This window comes from Chlamydotis macqueenii, chromosome 5, assembly GCF_036417535.1.
Source record: "Chlamydotis macqueenii isolate bChlMac1 chromosome 5, bChlMac1.mat, whole genome shotgun sequence".
NCBI classification, from domain to species: Eukaryota; Metazoa; Chordata; class Aves; order Otidiformes; family Otididae; genus Chlamydotis; species Chlamydotis macqueenii.
The window spans coordinates 17,175,242-17,194,470 of record NC_141560.1 but is presented as its reverse complement, the minus strand read 5'-3'; the positions used below and the strand labels follow the sequence as shown (position 1 = coordinate 17,194,470).

At 44.6% G+C, this 19,229-nt stretch overlaps 2 protein-coding genes across 3 annotated transcripts in view; one reads left to right on the top strand and one right to left on the bottom strand.

Moving 5' to 3' along the window:
• The first annotated feature begins 2,031 nt into the window (after positions 1-2,031).
• FAM181A (family with sequence similarity 181 member A) lies at positions 2,032-3,310 on the top strand. Its single transcript, XM_086749437.1, has one exon. It carries the CDS (start codon positions 2,177-2,179, stop codon positions 3,044-3,046), a length of 870 nt encoding a protein of 289 aa, XP_086605563.1. The 5' UTR covers positions 2,032-2,176; the 3' UTR covers positions 3,047-3,310.
• Positions 3,311-3,636: 326 nt separating this feature from the next.
• ASB2 (ankyrin repeat and SOCS box containing 2) overlaps positions 3,637-19,229 on the bottom strand; it is a 29,652-nt gene continuing 14,059 nt past the window's right edge. For both annotated transcript variants that reach the window (XM_086748983.1, XM_086748984.1), the window contains 3 exons: positions 14,822-15,383; positions 10,273-10,426; positions 3,637-9,506 (listed from right to left, as the gene is read on the bottom strand). In XM_086748983.1, the coding sequence (XP_086605109.1) occupies positions 9,370-9,506; positions 10,273-10,426; positions 14,822-15,383 (853 nt within the window). In that variant the 3' untranslated portion in view covers positions 3,637-9,369. The remainder of the gene's footprint in view (positions 9,507-10,272; positions 10,427-14,821; positions 15,384-19,229) is intronic.

Below are 19,229 nucleotides of genomic sequence, written 5' to 3'. Positions count from 1 at the left end.
CTGCTGCAGGATGCCCTGGCCCCAGGGTCTCCCTAAACCTGAAACACCTGAGCCTGGGCACCAGCATCTGTTGCTGAGGCCAGACTGGGAGAAATGATGTGAATAGGGATGGCAGCACTGGGTACACACCAGTACAGGGACACTAAAGAGTCATTCCTGAGGCCTCTGCCCAGATTTTTGTATAATGGCACAGTCTGGATCTGGTCCTCCTCTGAGGAAAATTGGAGTAATAGAAATACAGTAAAATAACTGTACAGTGTGGCTGCTTTTGACCCTCAGTGCTCAGGCCTTTGATGCCTCACATCAGTAAGGTAGATTTTACTTGCAAAACAGCTTGGACGTCAGTCTGTGTTCCCCAGGGCGTGCACGTGTTTGGTCCAGAGCTGGCAGCATCTCCCTGTGTGGGTGCACACGTCCTGTGCCCCTCTCCACTCTTCCCATCCCAGGGTGCTGCTGGCTGAAGAGCGGGAGCAGCGCTGCTCTGGCATGGGAGGCAGCGGGTCCTGGGCTGGCACACAGGCTGCTGCCAGCTCTGTGTCGTCGGTGTGTCCGGTGCACACCGAGGGCAGCCCTTCTGCCCTCCTCTTCCTCCAGCTCTCGATTTTACCATGCTATTAAGTTATTGCCATCCCTAAGGGACAAGCTTGTGAGAAGGCGGAGGGCTCACATAACTCTGGATCAGTAAAGGAAGCAGCTCAATTAGCATTTCACACGCCTTTTCTTCCCTCTCTTCTTACCTTCCCTGCAGCGGGCATGCTTTCCCCTTAAAGGATTGTCCTGTTTCTGCTCCTTGCCAGCGTTGGCAGGGTGACAGTAGTCGAGTGTGCAAACTTGTGCTATTGTCCCCAGGCCAGGGGGAGTCATGGAGACCCACTAATATGACACAGGAAAATGTTTGCTGATGGCAATTCTATGGGCTTTGTCTAACTCTTTCTCTATCATGACGACTCGATTTAAGTCTCTAACTGTTTGACTACAGATGCAAGAGTACTATCCAACTCCATCCTTTTGTCTGGGTAGTTTGAATGGGTAATTCAGCTTTTGTGTAACTCAATTGAGGGGGCAAACATAAAGACAAGATTCTTGAGCGCTCAAGCTCCCTTTCCATGGATATCTGCACATCTCTTTAGAGATTTGTTCCTTTCCTACCTTTTTCTGACATCATCCTCCCCTTAAAAAAAAAAAAAAAAGCTCTGATGGGGAACACTTAAAAGTAGGCTAGCCTGGTGCCCCATATTACATTGTCCTGTGCCAATGAAGCATGGTTAGTGTCAGCCCCCAGACAGCTTCAGGGAGGGCAGAGAAAAGGGTGTCTAAACTTTCCTAACTCATCCTCAGCGTTTACACTTCAGATTGTGTAATTTTTAAAAAGAAAGTCCTCGGCAGGGGTGAAGAGGATAGGAAGAATGGTAGAAATCGCAGGGAAATAATTGTATTTATTAGCTGTCTTTCTGTGGCTGTTCCCATGGTGACAATTTGTGATGGCAAAGAATGCGAGGAGGGGAGGCTGATGCCTGATTGGGATGCTTTGTATTTGGCAAAGTGGCTTCTGATTGGTCTGGGAGAGCCCCGAACTCGCTGGAGTCGATATTCATTCAGCTTGCTCAAGTGCTTGCTAAACTGCATCCAAACACTGGCGGGGCCCGGCTGCCTCCACCGAGGTTGGCGGTGTGTAACCTGCCTAACGAGATTAGTGAGGAAGGGGCTCTTCTCTGCAGCGACGCCACAGCCGCCAGCACTGCTGTGAAAAGCTGCCGCACGCCGGGTGAGTGTCCGCGCTCGCTTACGGGGAGGCGGGAGTGGCTGCCCCAGCTTCATTCCACCTAAGCGCTATCTAACAAGATTAGGCACCGGGCTGGCTGGCATTCGTGAGCCAGTCCCCGTGCTGCTGTGTGCCGGGGCAGCTACGAGGGGCGGTGGGCTGCAGGCGTGCGGTGACTCCACCGGGAGTTTGCTGGCATGGAGGTGAGCTGATTGACAACTTGTTTGTGTGGCTGAGAAGTTTCAAATGTCTTCTCACCCTCCCTCCAGTTGCCTGGTGCTATTTGAACCAAGACTTCCCGCTCTTAAGTCTGCCCGTCATGTTTCGCAGGTTCACCAAGGAGGTTCGCCAAGGTTTGTATGAAGGCGGATTATAAACTTTTCATGGGAAACTCTGCACCGGACATCCAGTGAGATGGCATCGGACAGTGAGGTAAAAACTCTACTGAACTTTGTCAACCTGGCCTCCAGTGACATCAAAGCAGCTCTGGATAAATCAGCTCCTTGTCGCCGATCGGTTGACCACAGAAAATACTTGCAGAAGCAGCTCAAGCGGTTTTCTCAGAAGCACTCGCGGATCCCGCGGTGCCACCCCAGCAAACCCCCCGAGTGTGGCTGGCGCAGGGGGACGGAGGACCAGGGCCGTGGCCCCCAGCCTGAGGCTCCTGACCCCAGCCCCCATGGCGGGGCTGGCACCGAGAAGGTGCTGCAGACAGCCAAGGCAGAGGACAGCCCCACGAGTGAACGGATTTTGCAGGAGCAGAACCCCGAGGCCACCAGGCCGGATCAGGTGCCCATGAGGAAGCGACAGCTCCCCGCCTCCTTCTGGGAAGAGCCACGGCCAGCCCAGAGCCTGCCAGCCAGGGCCTTTCCCACCAGCCCCGAGGGGCTTCTGGCCCCCAGAGACCCTCCTCCCTACGAGGGAAAGAAAAGCAAACAGAGCCCGGACGCTGCCGGCTCAGAGAGCTCCCCTGAGCCTGCCCTGCATGCTGGGGAGAAGGACCCTGCTGGGGTCCTCTCGGGCCGGGTGGGTGCCTGGACCTGTTGCCCCTACCCCTGCCCTGGGCCAGGGGTGTACCAGCCCCCGGGTGCGCTGCCCCCGTCGCCCTTCCCGGGGCTGGGGCTGTGGAGGAAGAGTGCGGCCGCGCTGCCGGCGGAGGTGCCGCACTTCTGCAAGGAGGCCGACGGCACAGGGCAGAAGCTCTACAGGCCCGTGGTTTTGAAACCCATCCCCACCAAACCCGCCGTCCCCTCGCCGATCTTCAATGTTTTTGGCTATCTTTAGCCGGGGGGGTGTTGGAGTCACACTGAACACAACATCTCCTGAAAGTGAATTGAAACGCCTGGTCGGGCACCAGGCATGAGCTGCTGGCAGCGTGGAGTGGTGGGGTGAAGGAAGCCAGTGATCGCACCCTCTTCCTCGTGGGTGGGCTGGAGTGAATTCGTAACTGTTGGGAAGCTGCTTGGGCTCCACGGTCCTCTCAGCACACGGGTGTAAACTGGGAATAAGCCTTACGAAGCCGGTGGCACGGAGCGTGAGGCAAACCAGGGCTCTTTCATCGATGGGCATTGTCTAGGCCGCAGTGAGTGGGGCTGCGGGCCATTCATTGCCGCACTTGTAACACCTAGGAGACCTCCTCCATGTGGGAACATCTTTCCAGGGTTGCCCTGCGGCAGCAGCAGCAGAATGAAATGAATTAAACCCATTCAAAGAGTTTTTGTAGTTTACAGTAATTCCAGAGAAGTCAAGATATTCAGGTCACTTCCTTTTCGGTGCGAGAGACTGGAAGGACAGTTTTTAATGTAAAATACACAATTGTGAATTGATTTAAGCTCTTCTTGTATGTAAATACTGAGAGAATTAAAAGAAAATAATAAGGGAAGAAATGAGGTAATTTTATTTTCGTGATTCTGCAAATGCAGTCTGTTTATTTTTGTCCCAATGGGTAGACACAGGTTTGATTTGCAGCTGGTAGGCAGATACGAGGGATGAAATCTCTGCTTGTTCAGAGTGACGTAAATAAAAAGTAATTCTGGGGCTGGGAAATTAGCTAGTGTTAAGCTGGTGCAAATGGAAGCATCATGAATTTATACATCAGGAATTGCTCTGCATCAACAGAACAAGTGAGAAATTGCATTTGTTGAATAAAAACCCATAAAATATGATAGAAAAAAAAAAGCATATAGAGTAGCCTGCCTTGATTTCTGGCTCACAGACATCTTTTATTTTGCCTGATTGTAAGATGCTATCACAAGACCTGGCTGCAAATGATTTGCCCAGTAATTTTCCAACAATTTTAACAAATGCATTACAAAGTTAATAGGGGATTTTTTTTGAAGTTAGATTTCTCTTAAACCCATGGAGAAAGTGGTGCTAAGGCATAGAACGTGAGATCTGAAAGGTTTAATATTGCAGGCTTATATATCTATTCAGTTACACTGGAGTAAATTGCTGAGGTCAAGAGAAGTGTATTATGTGGGGAAAGAAGGCCAGAGAATGGATGTCTGTGATATCCCACGGCCTGAACCTGCTCTCACTGAATCTAATGGGAACTTCTCCCAGGATTCAACAAAAAATGGCCTCAGTCGGCTTGGTCTCTGGCTAGCACAGCTCCCTGTGACTCTTGGTATCTCCATAAGGGGAAAAACAGGCAGCACTTATTTTGAGAACATTGCAGTCATGAAAAAATTATCATCTTAAGCAATTGTAGCATATCATTTTAGATCTTCTGATGGGGCTTGGTGTTATAGAACATATTTGCATCTTTCATTAGGTTATGAACTACTCTCGGGCTAAAAGTAGCTCGTTCTTTCCCCAAACCTCACAGTATATCCACCAATGTTTACTTTTATGGAAACAGTGGCTGTAATATATTAGTCCAGCAGGCCAAAAGTAGAAATGGAGATGGCTGTCATTGCTTTTTCCCTGCTGTCAGCACTTAATATATGTTTCGAGCCTGTATAGACTACTCCTATAGGAGAGAGACCAGGAAACAGCTTTGGTAGCACATACCTGCAACTACATGCAAGGTGCAAGGCGGTAAAGAGCTGATCTAAGGGTTAAAGACATCAGGTTAGCTCTTGATCCAGAAGTGAATATATGAATATACTTAGATGTCTTTCCCTTTTTGTCTCCATGAGGAGACTGGCCCTCTCCATGAGGAGACTCTAACAGAAACCAGAGGCAGTACCCCCACCTAAGTTAATGAGAGGAGAACTATGGCTCCTAATTTGCAGGCTTGTAGGCAAGGAATTTTTAACATGGAAATAGGGATGCTTTCTCACATCAATCTCTCTGTGTGACTGTTGTAATCCAGATGAAGGCAAGTGCTGAACTCTGTCTCAGTGCTGTCAGTTCAGAGCAGCCTCCTTGGCATTGATCTGAATTTCTATCTGGGTGACCAGAGCAGGTCGTGGAATGAACCACAGGTATTGCAGTGACTGCTGTGGACAAGTGTCCTGCTTGAGTTCAGGAGGGAAGTTTGAAAGTGCTGCATATTGCAGCAGAATATGGATTTCTATCACAATTAAAATACTTGGCAAAGGGGATAGCCTCTAGAAATTTTATTTGTGAAGAAATCCAGAGAAAGAAGAGAGTTAAAATGAAGTTTCTACCTTTTGGATATTAAACTCTTTGTTTTATTTTTCTTCTTTTAAAATGTTTCTTATTTTAATGCTGTAGAATAGCATGTTTTTAAGTTATGACAAAGGAATGAACCAGACTGTTCCAAATGACCTCTGACACACAGATATTTATGCATTTACCCTCAGATTTAAACTGATGTTACTTTAAAAAATCCATAAAATCCCTTGTGCCATGGAACTTCCCTCCCCAGCGCAGGGCAGGCAGTGGCCCTTGCTGGGGCTCTGAACTGGAGCAGCAGTGAAGTAAAATACAAATGAACAGAAGACAATTGTTAAGTATATTCAAAATCACTGAATGGGGATGTGTGAGACTTTCCAAAAGGTTTGCAAAGAATAACAACTCTGTCTCCTCTCTAGCAATACTTACTGTTCTCTCACCCCTGAGATTAACATCAAAATTATTAATTGTTCAAGCTTGGATTGATTCAGACTTTTCCTGGATATTTTTGTGTTTGACTTTTCAATGTTGCTATTTAGGACAGCTGATAGCCCTTCAGAATCTACTTGTTTATTCACACTTTGTTTGAAAGACAGAAACATAACATTTGAGAGCTGCTATTTGCTAAAACAATGCAAATTTAAACTCTTAAAAGCACAATAGCTTTTCTAAATAATGGGAAGGGAGAGGTAAATGAAAAAGCTTTCATACAAAATGAAATAAAAAATCAGAAAAGTGCACAAGAACATCAAGTGAATTGCACATATTGCAGTAAAAAAAAAAAAAAGTACAGTAACCTGGTCATGAAACATTCCTAGAACATTTTACATAAAGTCATCATCTCTGAAGGAGTCTATCTATCATACTCAATAAAAACAAACCGCTTTACTTTGCACTAGAACTACTGATCGGCTTACAAAGCCTGCTTGTTTGGGTTTTGGGGTATTTGATTTTTCACAGTAACTTCTAGATAGATGTGTCAAATGCACATTGAATTTGTGCAGATTCAGTATTGCGCACAAAATATTGTGTCAATGACTGGAGTGGAGAGGCAGTGGCCTCCATTTCAGTGCAAATAAATGTAAACTGAGTGTGTGAAGATTTGCTGTAGGTACCAAGCAGAAAGGACTTAATGGCATTGTAATTACCAGATTCCCCCTCTAACAGACTCTTCTCTCCTCAGTTTCTGTGCACAGTGTACCCTTGTCCTTCCCACAGTTGCAGTACGTTCCCATCAGACTAGTGCTGTCCAGCTCAGTGACTCTCCTGCTCAGGACAGATGGTTGAGAGCATCCAGGACATGGGTCTCCCAGTAGAGATGAAAGTCTCTTGGTTGAAAGAAGAAATGGACTTTCCATATTTGCTCCACTCAAACTCAGTTTCAACTTCTCCAAGGACATGAACTGCAACTTGCGAGACTTTTGTATACGTAACAATGTTGACTCAGGGGAAATTCCCAGTTTGGGATAGCTTATGAAATCCCACCCTTGTGGCTACACATGCAGTTGGTGATTGTGAAACCTTCTATCAGCCAGCGGTCTCCAGGGCTGTCATTGCACACCAAACAAGCACTTAAGTAAATGATCTCCACCAAGCTGTGTCTGTATCCATCACCCTCTACAGCTCTGCTCTGTTATACTCATTTAATTTAAAGGAATTTTCTTCTGATTTATATCAATATGAGTAAAACCCAGGCCTTCACAGCTCAGCCCCATAAAGTAAGAGATGCATGAACTCCACGGGTGATTTTCTCTCTCTCAAGCTATTGCTTACCAATACAGGGCCTTCACTGGCAAAATTGGTCTAAAGATTTTCTGTTCCACATCCCTTTCCCTCCAATTAGTATTTTTGCAATCTGAAGCATCTCCCCGTTCACGCTGCAGGGTACAAGGAGGTATATCCTAAACTGGTAGTAATGGAAGTCACTGGATGAAATTTCAGCAGTGGAGGAATCTCACCTGACTTTCCAAAGCTTTGCAAGAAGATCATTGTACAGCATGAATTGAAATTCTGTTGGTTTTTCAACTTCTTTTGCATTTGGGAAGGGGACAGCTATGGACAGAGTGCCCGTAGCTGTAACCAATTCTCCTTCTGCTCAGATCCTGTCTCACAAGTGCTGAACATATTTCACACAAAACCATCACAGAATCTAAACTTGTGTGCCCAGATAGACTTGGATGTGTGCAACACAGTTTTAGTCCTGTGTTAAGGTACAAAACTCCACACAAATAAAACTTGGTGCAATGCATTTTCCCTACTTATGTTTCTATCTGAGTCCATGGAAGTTATGCAGGCCAACAAACAAAACTAGATCTATCAGGTCTCTGGTGGGGAATCCAAACAAACCATGGTGCACAACTCCTTTGTCACCTAAGATGAGTGTACTTCTAGCATACGATCTGCAAAGACATAGTTCCAAATTTAGGCTCTTCCATCCTTACTTAGGTGCCTAGTTAGGAATGAGGCACTGATGAAATCAGTGGTTCAGCAAGTCACACCTGTCAACTGAGCTGTAGTCACTGCCGAGAACCGTTCATGGGCTCCTCGGCCTCCCCAGCTGTGAGGGAATGTGACTTGTTAAAAACTTCAATAAAGAATTTCACGGACAATTATAGCGGTTCAGCTGATAGATGGTAACTTGTTAAGCTGCCATAAATCAATTGTGGATCTGAGCTGTAAATAGGTGACCTAATTTTCAAAGAAGCGGAGATAATAACTTTCATCAATGTCAAAGGGGGCTAATAGATACTTCAGACTTCCAAAGTCAGGAAATTCAGGGCTAAATCCTAAAACTTTTATTCTGCCTCAGTAATATTTAACACCAAATGTGGTCCTGTTGGCTTAAATGGAACTACACCTGGTGCAAGCAAGTTGGCATTGCTTAGGCACCTGAGTAACAATTTGGAATCCTAATTCTGGGTATTTATTGTCATAAATCTCAATGTCTGACTTTCATAATTTTGAAATAGTCTCTCTTTTCTTCCAGTGGTGGTATTGTTATAGCTACTGAGGTTCAAGGGTTTTGTAGGGACAAGATCTTCTAAGGGAGGAACAGATAAAGTTGGTATAGCAGTGTTGCCTCTCCCTATGTACCTTGCCTCTCTCCTTCACATCACTTTCTGTTCCTGCTCCTCTCGGGCTTTGTTCTGTTCTGACATCAGCTTCATGACAGATTTAAGCTACTGTTTACAGTGCAGCTACTTCTAATTTACACCAAAAAAGAAAAAAAAAAAAAAGAGCATAGAGTTGCTTTCAAATCTCCAGTCTAGGAAAGACTCTCAAGCAGAATTTCACCTGCTTCTTATTGCAAATGTAATACAAAATGAACTGTATTCACTATGTGTAAACCCAATTCTTATATCCTCTTTAAATAAACCTTTCCTTGACTTTTAAAGGAATCAACATTTCTGGGTTTTAGTCTATTAAAAAGTTCTGAAAATTGAATGTTCAGTAATCAAGTACTCTACTCAATAAGAAAGATCCAAAAAATTAAAGTAAAAGTGTTAGCAAGGTCGTGCCAAAGTATCAGAGAATTAGCAACCAGCACACTTAGCAGAAATCCAAACAGTAGAATAGAAACTAAAATCAAAGTCTCAGTCAGTGAATGAAATGTGCTTGTTTTTCCAAATATGTTGACTCTTGACAATTTCCAAATTGTGATCACAGCAAGGATGCTAAGCTCCACCACAACCCCGGGATACCTTTGAATTCCTCACTGATACTTGCTTCAGCAGTACTCATTTTTCAGTGTTGGCTTTCATTTCTTGTTCTTTGCAGACCAAGCTCTGAGGTCAATATGTGTTTTCTCTTGGAAAATCTAACAGTAGTCCTATGTTTCTCTCTCTGTCTCCTCCATTTTCTTCTCACTCATGCTTCAGAAGCATATGTCTCTTAGATTAGTCATTTGAGGGCGCTTGACCAAGCCAGCAGCAATTCCTCCCCACTGTGCATGATGTGCGCCCTCACCATGCTGATGACGCTGGGTACCATGCTGGGAAGCCGCTGCATGTCCAGTGTGCTTGGGGTCACTGTGTGTAATCATGCTGCAAGTATCGAATCAGTCTGTCTGGGAGAGGCAAGGTGTCAAGAAGTTTAATGCGGTTTCTTCCAACCAGGTTTCGTACTTTGATGCGGCAAAGATGAGAAAGAGGTCGTGGGGGCTCTGAAAGACAGGCAGGTCAGAAACATGAGTAGAACAGGTTTAAACTTGAGAGGGACAGCTCAGCTTGACCAGGTCAGTGGCAAGAGGAAAATAGGAGGAGGAGGAATGAATAAAAGGAGGCTTTTCTGTAATGGAGAGATGATGCACCTGGCATTGGTGGCAGCTCATCTATTCTGAGGCATAACATAGGGAAAGAAGAGGCACTGGAGGATGGGCTGCTGTATCCCATCTCAGCCTTATCAATGGGCATTCTAGGAGGACTGAAACAAGCCGCTTCACAGTAGTCAGTCTTCCCACTGAATATAAATGCAATATGTACCAAATTTATCTTGGTGACAAAAAACTAATTCTAATAATGTCTATGAGATCTTGAATTCTGAAGGAAAGGATATCTAGGAGAGCAGAATGCTAGTAAAGGCTTTAAAGGCCACTGGTGCCTGCTGGGCTGCTGTGGTCATGCTGGCTGCCTGCGGTCATGCTGGCCGCCTGCCCTGATCTGACTGCACCCCAGGTACAGCCAAATGGGCCTTCCTGCACTGGAAATGCTCATTCCTAGTGGGTCAGATCCACAGCTGGTGTGCATTTAACATCACAGGGTCAGTGACACCCCAGCAATTTCTAGTGCCTCATAGCTGGTTCGAAATGAAATTCAGTCTCAGTAGGGAAATCATATCAAGTTTAAGGGATGAATACTAAGAAGAGATGGTGACTGAGATTTTGAATCCAATGGATTATTTGTGCCAGATTCTTTCCTGGGTGACCATACCTGCTTTTTCTTTAATGACAGCCCAGTCCTCATAGCTGTCAATATGCTCCTTGAGCCGGGAACAGAGCTGCACGTTACCCACGTAATCCAGGAGAACATCGATGATCGGCCCAGCCCAGCGACTCATCTCTGGAGTAGACACCATTTCACAAAACTTCAAGGAAAAACAAATTGACCACAGTCAGTGGGGCATGAATGCGCTTCTGGAAACTGCAAAAATAGCAACAGCTCCGATTGCTTTGGTGGTCCCACTCTTCTACCAGCTGTGAGGGCAATTACCAGTTTCCCTTCAGAAAACTTCAACAAAAGCCTTTTTTTTTTTTTTTTTTACAATAATATAATCCCCTCTTTAAAACTTCAAGAGGACACAAACCCCTGGTGAAGTCCTAGCTCTGGAGCATGGAAAGGATGCTGAATTGTCTACAGGGTCCAAAGGTCCTACTTACGCAGAAATGGGAGGGCAGAGGAGCTTTGTCCCAGGCCAGTGAGGAAGCTGCTGAAAGGTCCATGCAGCCTAGGACACTGTGACCCAGCATGCTGGGCCCCTTTCCCTTCTTGGGAGGGGATCTGTGGGGCGACTGCACACAAAGGAGGCTTAGGGAAAGAGCGAGATTTGGCAGAGCGCAGCACCTCCTGCTTCTTGTCAGCCCCCTAGTATCTGCAGCTTTTGGGGATGAAACACCTTACCAGAAACAAGTCTGGGGAAAACTCTGCACAGGTGAATCACAGGCAGTTTTATTCGTTCATGGGAGACCTATCCTGCGCCTAATACAGAGGCACCTTCCTTACTCAGTCCCAGATGAGGCAAATTTTCTGTTGCCCCCAGTGCAAGCTGCAGAGTACTCAGAGCCATTGCATGGAGGGCAGCTTATGGAGCTACTGAAGAACAGACTTAAGGACCTGACTTTAAGCAGTCTTATTTCAAAAAAAGTAGTGATGTCTCTTCCCACTTTAATCTAAATATGTATATTATACCAGACAGCTTCATTTATCTCAGTTAGGGTGCTGCATATGATGAAGAGATCTGTGGACTTATCTGCATGTGAGCTGTCAGAAAGTTTAACATGAGTTAGATCATGCTGTGTGGGTAAGAACTAAGGCACATGGCCAAACTCAATTGAATTATGGTGACTTAAGCACCATCCATCAGCTTAGTCACTGGGATGGCGAGCACCCTCCAAGCCCACCCCAAACAGGAAAGAAAATGCACCGGCTTAGATCTTTTTCTGTTTAAGCTCCTGTAACTAGATCAGATTTGATTATACATGCATGAGCCCTAACTCAAAATGCTTTAAACTCTTGTGTGGATACTCTTATTCAGAAATAAAATTATAGTAGCTCACCTAGGAAAGAATAAAGCTGCAGAAAATTATAAGGCCATTTTATTCAAGGTGAGAGCATTCACAGAGGTGTTTACTACTCTTCTGACTTTTTTTTTTTCACTGAGTATCACCATATAGTGTTTCCCAGGAGAATTAGAATCAGCAATGTCAGGAGGATCCCAGCGGACAACCCACAGTTTCTTACCTGGATCGCTTATAGGAAGTTTGGTTTACTATAACCGGCTGTCATTCTCCAGTGCATATGCCACTGCCATACAGTTACTCATAGGAGGTGCAAACTGAGGATCTGCTCTACCACCTCCAAGCAGTAACTCCACTTTGCCAGGAGGACACATGTAGGGCAGTGAAATACTGGATCTTACTGCTTTCATATTCTTGTCTCTGCCAGAGACCTTGCCTGCCTTTTTCTCTCTTCCCTATTCACAACCTGAGTCTACAAATATGTTTTCAGGAATAAAAATATTGCAAAGCATGTTGTAGCAAAAACGAAGCAAAATGATGCAAACCTGCAACTGCAGGCGATGGGGTTGCTGCAGGGACCAAGCGGCTCTGGGCCTGCAGCCTCAGTGGGCCCCCAAATTCCCTCTTGTGGCAGCAGGGCACTTCACCCCCACAGTCAGGGTTTAACACCGCAATTCTGGAAATGTGGAGCGAGGCAGCAACTGTTTTTCTGCTTTCACTTTCTCCAGGGCACATTAACTTAGTAGCAACAGTAATGATTCACAGTTATGCATTTTTCAAATCCACTCCCAGGAGCTCATAGTCTTCAGTGTTTAAAGACTAATCATTCCGATTTATTATCCTTACATATCTTACACAAGGAAATAAAAAACGCACATCTTTTGTGTGGAGAAGGCTATAGTTTTGTAAGACCCTCTGTGTTTCAGAACACAAACCATATCACAATTATATCATGAAGCTACACCACACAAGCCTTACCTTTATTATCCAAATTCCTAGCAGCAAGAAGCAAATTTAAAATAATATTGGAGGGAAGGGATTGCTTTTTCTCTGTATGCATTTGTCCCTCACCAATCTCTCTCTAGGCACAGATATAATTTTATACAGCTTTTGCTACCTCTGCTTCATGTAGTCTGACCTTTGAGGTGATGCCTCTGTTTATGAGTGACCTAGTATTTTGTTAGGCACTAAAAGTAGTTTTAGGTGAGATCCAGAGGGAAATAATGTGCTTAAATAAGTAAAAACGAAACTGGTTTTGAGTGATTAGGAAACCATAGTGGGCTACAGACAAACTCTCTCTCCTTGTCTTGGAATTCCAGCCCTCTGTTCACTCTACATGCTACCATATCATGGTTCAAGAACTACAGATTATACATTTTATTAATTTTTCTTTGACAAAAATGTGGTATCGCGGTGCAATTTTGCTGTGGTAACACTCTCGAGGAGAAGTCAGCTCTGTTTTGGATAAGAGGTTACTTTAATGGACTTTTACAATCCTCTTTCTAAGATTTATTTTTTGTTTGTTTGTTTCCCAGGCATATTACTGGAAAGTAAAGTCTTGTAGAAGAGAAGACTGATAAAAATGTCAAGACTGATTAGCATCTGTTAATGTTTTCCTTTATTCTTTGCACCATGAAGGAGCATTTATTGGTGATCATTTCTTTGGGCTAAATGACACTTTCTTCTGAATCTCTCAAAGCTACACTTAAACTAGATAGAAGCTGATTTATTTCTTCCCTGATTCTTTGCAAAATAGAAAGAGTGCTGTGTTGAGATTTCTTTGTTGTGTTGCATGTTGAAGGGTAGCAAATTTTGATTGTAGGGTCAGATTTTGTTTGAGACATATTGGAAGGAGTCAACATACAGAGATCAGAAAAAAAAAATGTGTAATTTGAGATTATGCGAAGCCTGTTAAGGAATTGAGAGTCTTATTCTGACCCAATGGAAGCGGAGCCCAGCTGCGCTTTGGAAAGGACTGCAAAGATACGTGTGTGAAATGTGGATATCTGAAATCTGTAAGCGGCTTTGAAAATATGAAATCACCAATCTAAATCTCCTAATCTCTTTTGAAAACTTCAACTATAATGCACAGTCATATAGCTAATGTAGTGTTTTATGCTCCCTCTTCAGGGCTGCTTATCAGTAGCCTCAGAAATCGCAACTGTTTACATTCACTAGTTTGCCCTCATAAAGTGAAGCACTAGCAATTTTAATTTAACCAGGAGCTTAAATTCCATATCAGACAAAACAAATCTTACAGGGAAAATAAAACAAGCAGGTTTCTACTGCCCATATGCTACAGCCCATATGACACTGCCTGTCAAGAAAACATGCTTCCCTCCTGGCACCTCAGGTCCAGAGAAAAAGAATATTGTAGATCTGACAGCAAGGCTGTCAGGATGGCTATAATTCACTGCAAATTCAAGCTAGGGCCACAGCGGCTGTTGCCTACCATCCTGCTGTCATTGAACATGGACGTAGAACATTCACAGACTTTTACTGAGCCTTTTTTTTTCTGAAAATAAAGTAGGAATAAAGGCATCTTCTCTCATAGGAAAGCTGGGGAAGAAAAGACATTAAAGTTGTCAAGATACATTGGTCGGAGACATCCTCAGAAGTACTGTAGTGTGCTGGTTTTGGCTGGGGTAGAGTTAATTTTCTTCACAGTAGCTAGTATGGGGCTATGTTTTTGATTTGTGCTGAAATCAGTGTTGACAATACAGAGATGTTGTCATCATCCCTGAGCGGTGTTTACACACAGTCAAGGCTTTTTCTGCTTCTTACACGACCCCACCAGCAAGCAGGCTGGGGGGTTAACGAGAAGTTAGAATAGGACACAGCTGGGACAGCTGACCCCAACTGACCAAAGGGATATTCCATACCATATGACATCATGCTCAGCATATACAGCTGAGAGAAGAAGGAAGGGAGGGACGTTCAGACTGATGGTGTTTGTCTTCCCAGTTAACCGTTACACGTGATGGAGCCCTGCTTTCCTTGAGATGGTTGAACACCTGCCTGCCGATGGGAAATAGTGAATGAATTCCTCATTTTGCTTTGCTTTCATGTGTGGCTTTTGCTTTACCTGTTTGACTGTCTTTATCTCAACACATGAGTTTTCACACTTTCACTCTTCCGATTCTCTCTCCCATCACACCAAGGGGAGAGTGAGTGAGCAGCTGTGTAGTGCTTAGTCGCCAGCTGGGGTTAAACTGTGACATGTAGATAGACTAGGCACTGCTTACCTGTACTACGGTTGGCTCCTTGGACAGCTGAGGATCATTAAGTCTGTCGCGTCTGTAATTTAATGCAGGATGTGGGCCGTTTCCATACTGACAATCAAAACAGGGACCTGCATTGCAGCCCAGATCCAGGAGATACTTTAGCACGGATAGGTACTTCATTGAAAACATGATGGTAGCCGGAAATGTGGTGGGATGGCTTGATATATAGGCATCAATGTTTGCTCCATGGTCAAGGAGAAGTTTCATGGTCTTCAGGCAGCCATGGCGGATGGAGATGAGTAATGGGTTGATGAGGTCAACATTGGGGTTGGCTCCAGCTTGCAGCAGGAGCTCTGTGGCATAGATGTTGTTGTTAAAAACAGCAAAATAGAGAGGGGTGGTTCGTCTGTCCTCATAAAGGCAGGACCGTTCATTGGAGAGGGCAGTGTTGACTTCGTAGCCAGCATCAATCAGCTCTTCCAAGATGTCATCATTGTTGCGTTCGGCCGCTAGGTGCAGGGGGCTGATGCCACTACGCTTGACACGAGTGCGGCTTGTCACAGGGATCAGCATGGAGACAATCCTGCCAGGTAGAGAGTCAATGAACAGCAATGAGCTCTGGGGGATCTAGGGGATCTACAACCAAACAGCAAATAGTAGATATATGGTTGTAACCATAAGAGAGAGCCTGCTAAGCTGGGCACAGGAACAACTGTATTGCTTTATTGCTCAGCAGAGAAGGGCACTAACACAAGGTGTTGGTAAGCCTCATGGATCACAGCCACAGCAAGAGGCTTGAGAACAGAAAGGAGGTGAAGCCAAACCTTCCTCTGCTGGACTGAGCTAGGATAAACCACACATTTGGTTTCCAAGCCTCCCCACCAGATTTTACAATTCAGCTATTACCCTGGATTGATCCCCGTCCTGAAGGCCCTCACTGTCTGGCTTTTGGCTGTGGCAAATCCATAGGGCTACCAACATCCATCCCAGATCATGGGGAATCAAAAAGACAATTAGGAAAGGGGAGGAAAAGAAACAAAAATATTTTCCAGGCTGGTGTCCACGCTTTAGCCCAGAGAGAAAAAATGTACAGCCAAGTCCTAAACTGGAGTAATTAGGGATTGCTATTGGCAAGTGTGATGTGGCATTAAATGCAGTAACATAAATCAAGCTGTTTTCATTATGTAATGTGAAGTTTAAATATATGATGTACAGGAGCCCCATAGTCATAAATCTGTGGTCTTTTTTATGTCTCCATAGATGTCATTGGAGCTGCATGACCAGCCCCATGGGTTAAACTCTCATTTCCTGCTCATGAAGTCAGATGGTTTAGCCAAGGCACTAGGTTTATTCTGTAAATACGGATAAGTCACCTTAAGCTACTTCCAGAAAGAGACTAGGCACCATCCAACCTGAGTCTGCCTACTGTCTCAGGAGATGCCTATGCTCCCTGTATAATGCCTGTGGAGAGAGAGATATCTAAAAAAGGAACTTGTGGGATCCAGCAAGCTAAGCACACCTTCTCACCCATGCAGAATCCTCTATCTAGCAGTCAACAGCTTTTCTAACACACAAACTTGCAAAGCTCAGTTTCCTGTCATGTAGTGAGTCCTCCTTTAAAATGCTGCATATCTTCAGCTTGACTGCAACGGTTGGTCCCAACACAGTGCCCTCAAACATATATTTTCATAATGAACTAAGCCAAATATAAGCGCTGATCTCAGGAAAACATTTGTCTGTGATGCACTGAGTGATCCTGTGAAAAACTGAGCCTCCAACACTCTCAGGAGCTGAAATAAGAGTTGCAGATGCATAACACTTTACAGGATTATGTTCCTATTTACATGAGGGACTGTTGATGTCTCCAAGTTACTTCTGTGTCTTATTTTTTAACAAAAAAAAAAAGCTTTTTAAATTATGTAAAATCTTTGGAAATTAAGCATGGGGTTTTTTTTCCCTCCAAGCAGCCTCACTAATCTTCCAGTGCTGTGACACTCACCAGAAAGCAGGAGGTTTGGGCGCTGGTGAGCTGGCAGCTTCCCACCATTAGCAAATGTTCTGTAAGAGCCATAATAACAAAAAGGGCACAGAGCACTGCAAGGACACCATGCCAAGTGCCAGCATTAGTCATCCCATGATCAACTGTTTTGAAGATTTAAGGGTCTGTTTTGTTCTTTCCCTCCAGCATATGTGCTTCAGCCAGCTCTTCACATTTGAGTTAAAGAGGCACTGCATCATTTCTGTCTGCAAGGGGGACCTGAACTTCACTGCAGGGGTGCCACACTGAGGCTCTGCATCCAAATGCTACAATGTCCTAGACCTCACTACACTTTCTGTACTCTAGGTTTAGCTGGGGAGGAAAAGCAGGAAGCATCAAATTTGTACCAGAGTTTAGTTGAAGCTTGAACCTGTCTCTCTTCCTCATCCTCCAAAGTGGGTTGGTTCAGCAATGTGGTGCCTCCACCACTGCAGTCTTTCTTGTCTGTCTATAGGAAGAAAAGCAGCTCGAGTGAAGGCACCCAAGGCCAGACAAGCCAGACCACATTGCATGTCTGCCACAGGGCTGAGCTTCATGTACAGTTTTGAAATTGTGCTGAGTTTCTCCTTATCCCTGACACATGCTTCTCTGATTTCTACTTGTTAGAAATTATATGGAGGAGAGGCAGACCATCCTTAGTATGAGTGTGCTGAGAATTTCTTGACTTGCATTTACTTAATAAATCTGCCCACACTTCACAAAGTCTTCTCTTCTCGGCATCTCAGTTCCAAGGGGGAAGGAGTTAAATGACTGCTTGGAATTGTCCTACAGCTGATCAGATGACCCTTATGAATTTCAAGTCAGTATTGACAAGGTGTCATTTAACATAAACAAGCAACAAGAGTTGACAGTTGAGCCTTGGGACCATATTCTTGGCCTTTTGATGGTAGGGAGCCTTTGTGCTCTGGCAAAAAGTTGAAGCATGAAATTCCTGCAGAATTACATATTAAATCTGCGGGAATACAAAGAGAGGTCACCGTGAAGGGTGTTGTTTTACTGAATACCAAAGGAATTAAGAATGATCAGCCAATTGGGCTAAAGCTTTGTCATTTAGATAAATATTTATAAGAGAAGATCTTTTTCTTTCTTTTGCACTTAGTTTGCAGCAGCTGTGCACAAAAATTTGTGCTCAGTCTTTTACAAGTGAAGGAACTCAGAGTTTGGGCTGAATTCTGGTCCCATTTATGCTGCTGAGTGTTGGGAATAATAGGTGCGAGATCTGCATCAGGCCCTTTCCTTCATAACATGGAGATGGACTCAGGAACTGTTGAGGGGAGGAAAAGATTCAGAGAGCTGGTCCAGACTCTATACAAATTGGATTTGGATTAACTCACTGTACTTTCAGATGAACTTTTTTGAAAGTGAGCAACTGGAGCTGGGTTCTATCTCTGGCACATTTCTCATCTAAAATGTTTTTGTTTTGAAGAAAATATCTTTGTAACTCAAACCCCGGAGAAAATTTTGAATCATGCCTGCATTAGTCTGTTTGGGGTATCCATGTACATGCTGTAAGCGTATAAATCCATTACATAAATGCACACTGGGCTGCCCTCTAGAATACACAGGCTGCACAAAGAAGCAAGCCTACTCCAGCTGCAGAAAATTAATATTCTCAGGTCTGTCAAAGCGATTTGAGAAGCTTTATTGGCATTCCCAAGCAGACCTAAATGCTAGGATAAAAGATGCTATGGTAAGGTGTAGTGCTGGCAAAAGTTTTCATTCCTCAGATATTGTGAAATATTTAAGAATCTGCTCTAGCATTTGTCTGCAAAGATAGCTTTACTGTCTAGAAATAGTCTTTGCAGCTGGATGTACTCTCTCCTTGACTATTGCTGAAAGGATTTTGATAGAAACTGTGGTAGTCAGAAGAGTCCACTAGTCACCAAGATGTGACTGGGTTTTGCAAAAATAGCTGTGGGCCACTTGACCCTTTCAGTGGCAAGGGGTTAAAGGCAGGAGCTAAAACTTGCCCTAGGATCGGAAGTAAAATGCTAAGGAGTTCAGGCTCAGAAGCATGCTGCAATGTCCCAGGTCTTGAAAGAGCTAGGTGTATTGGGTTTGCGTGGCAAAGTTTTGGTAGTGGGAGGGCTACTAGGGTGGCTTCAGTGAGAAGCTGCCAGAAGCTTCCCCAATGTCCAACAGAGCCAATGCCAACTGGCTCCAAGAGGGACTTGCTGCTGCCCAAGGCTGAGCCCATCAGTGACAGTGGCAGCACCTCTGGGATAACACGGTTAAGAAGGGGGAAAAGTTGCTGCACAGCAGCAATTGCAGCCATAGAGAGGAGTGAGAATATGTGAAAGCAACAACCTTGCAGATGCCAAGGTCAGTGAAGAAGAAGGGGGAGGAGTAATGCTGCTGCTGGCTGAGATTCCCCTGCAGCTGGTGGTGCAG

Excerpts from the sequence above, each read along its gene's own strand:
- FAM181A (XM_086749437.1), top strand. The coding sequence starts at position 2,177 with ATGGCATCGGACAGTGAGGTAAAAACTCTACTGAACTTTGTCAACCTG.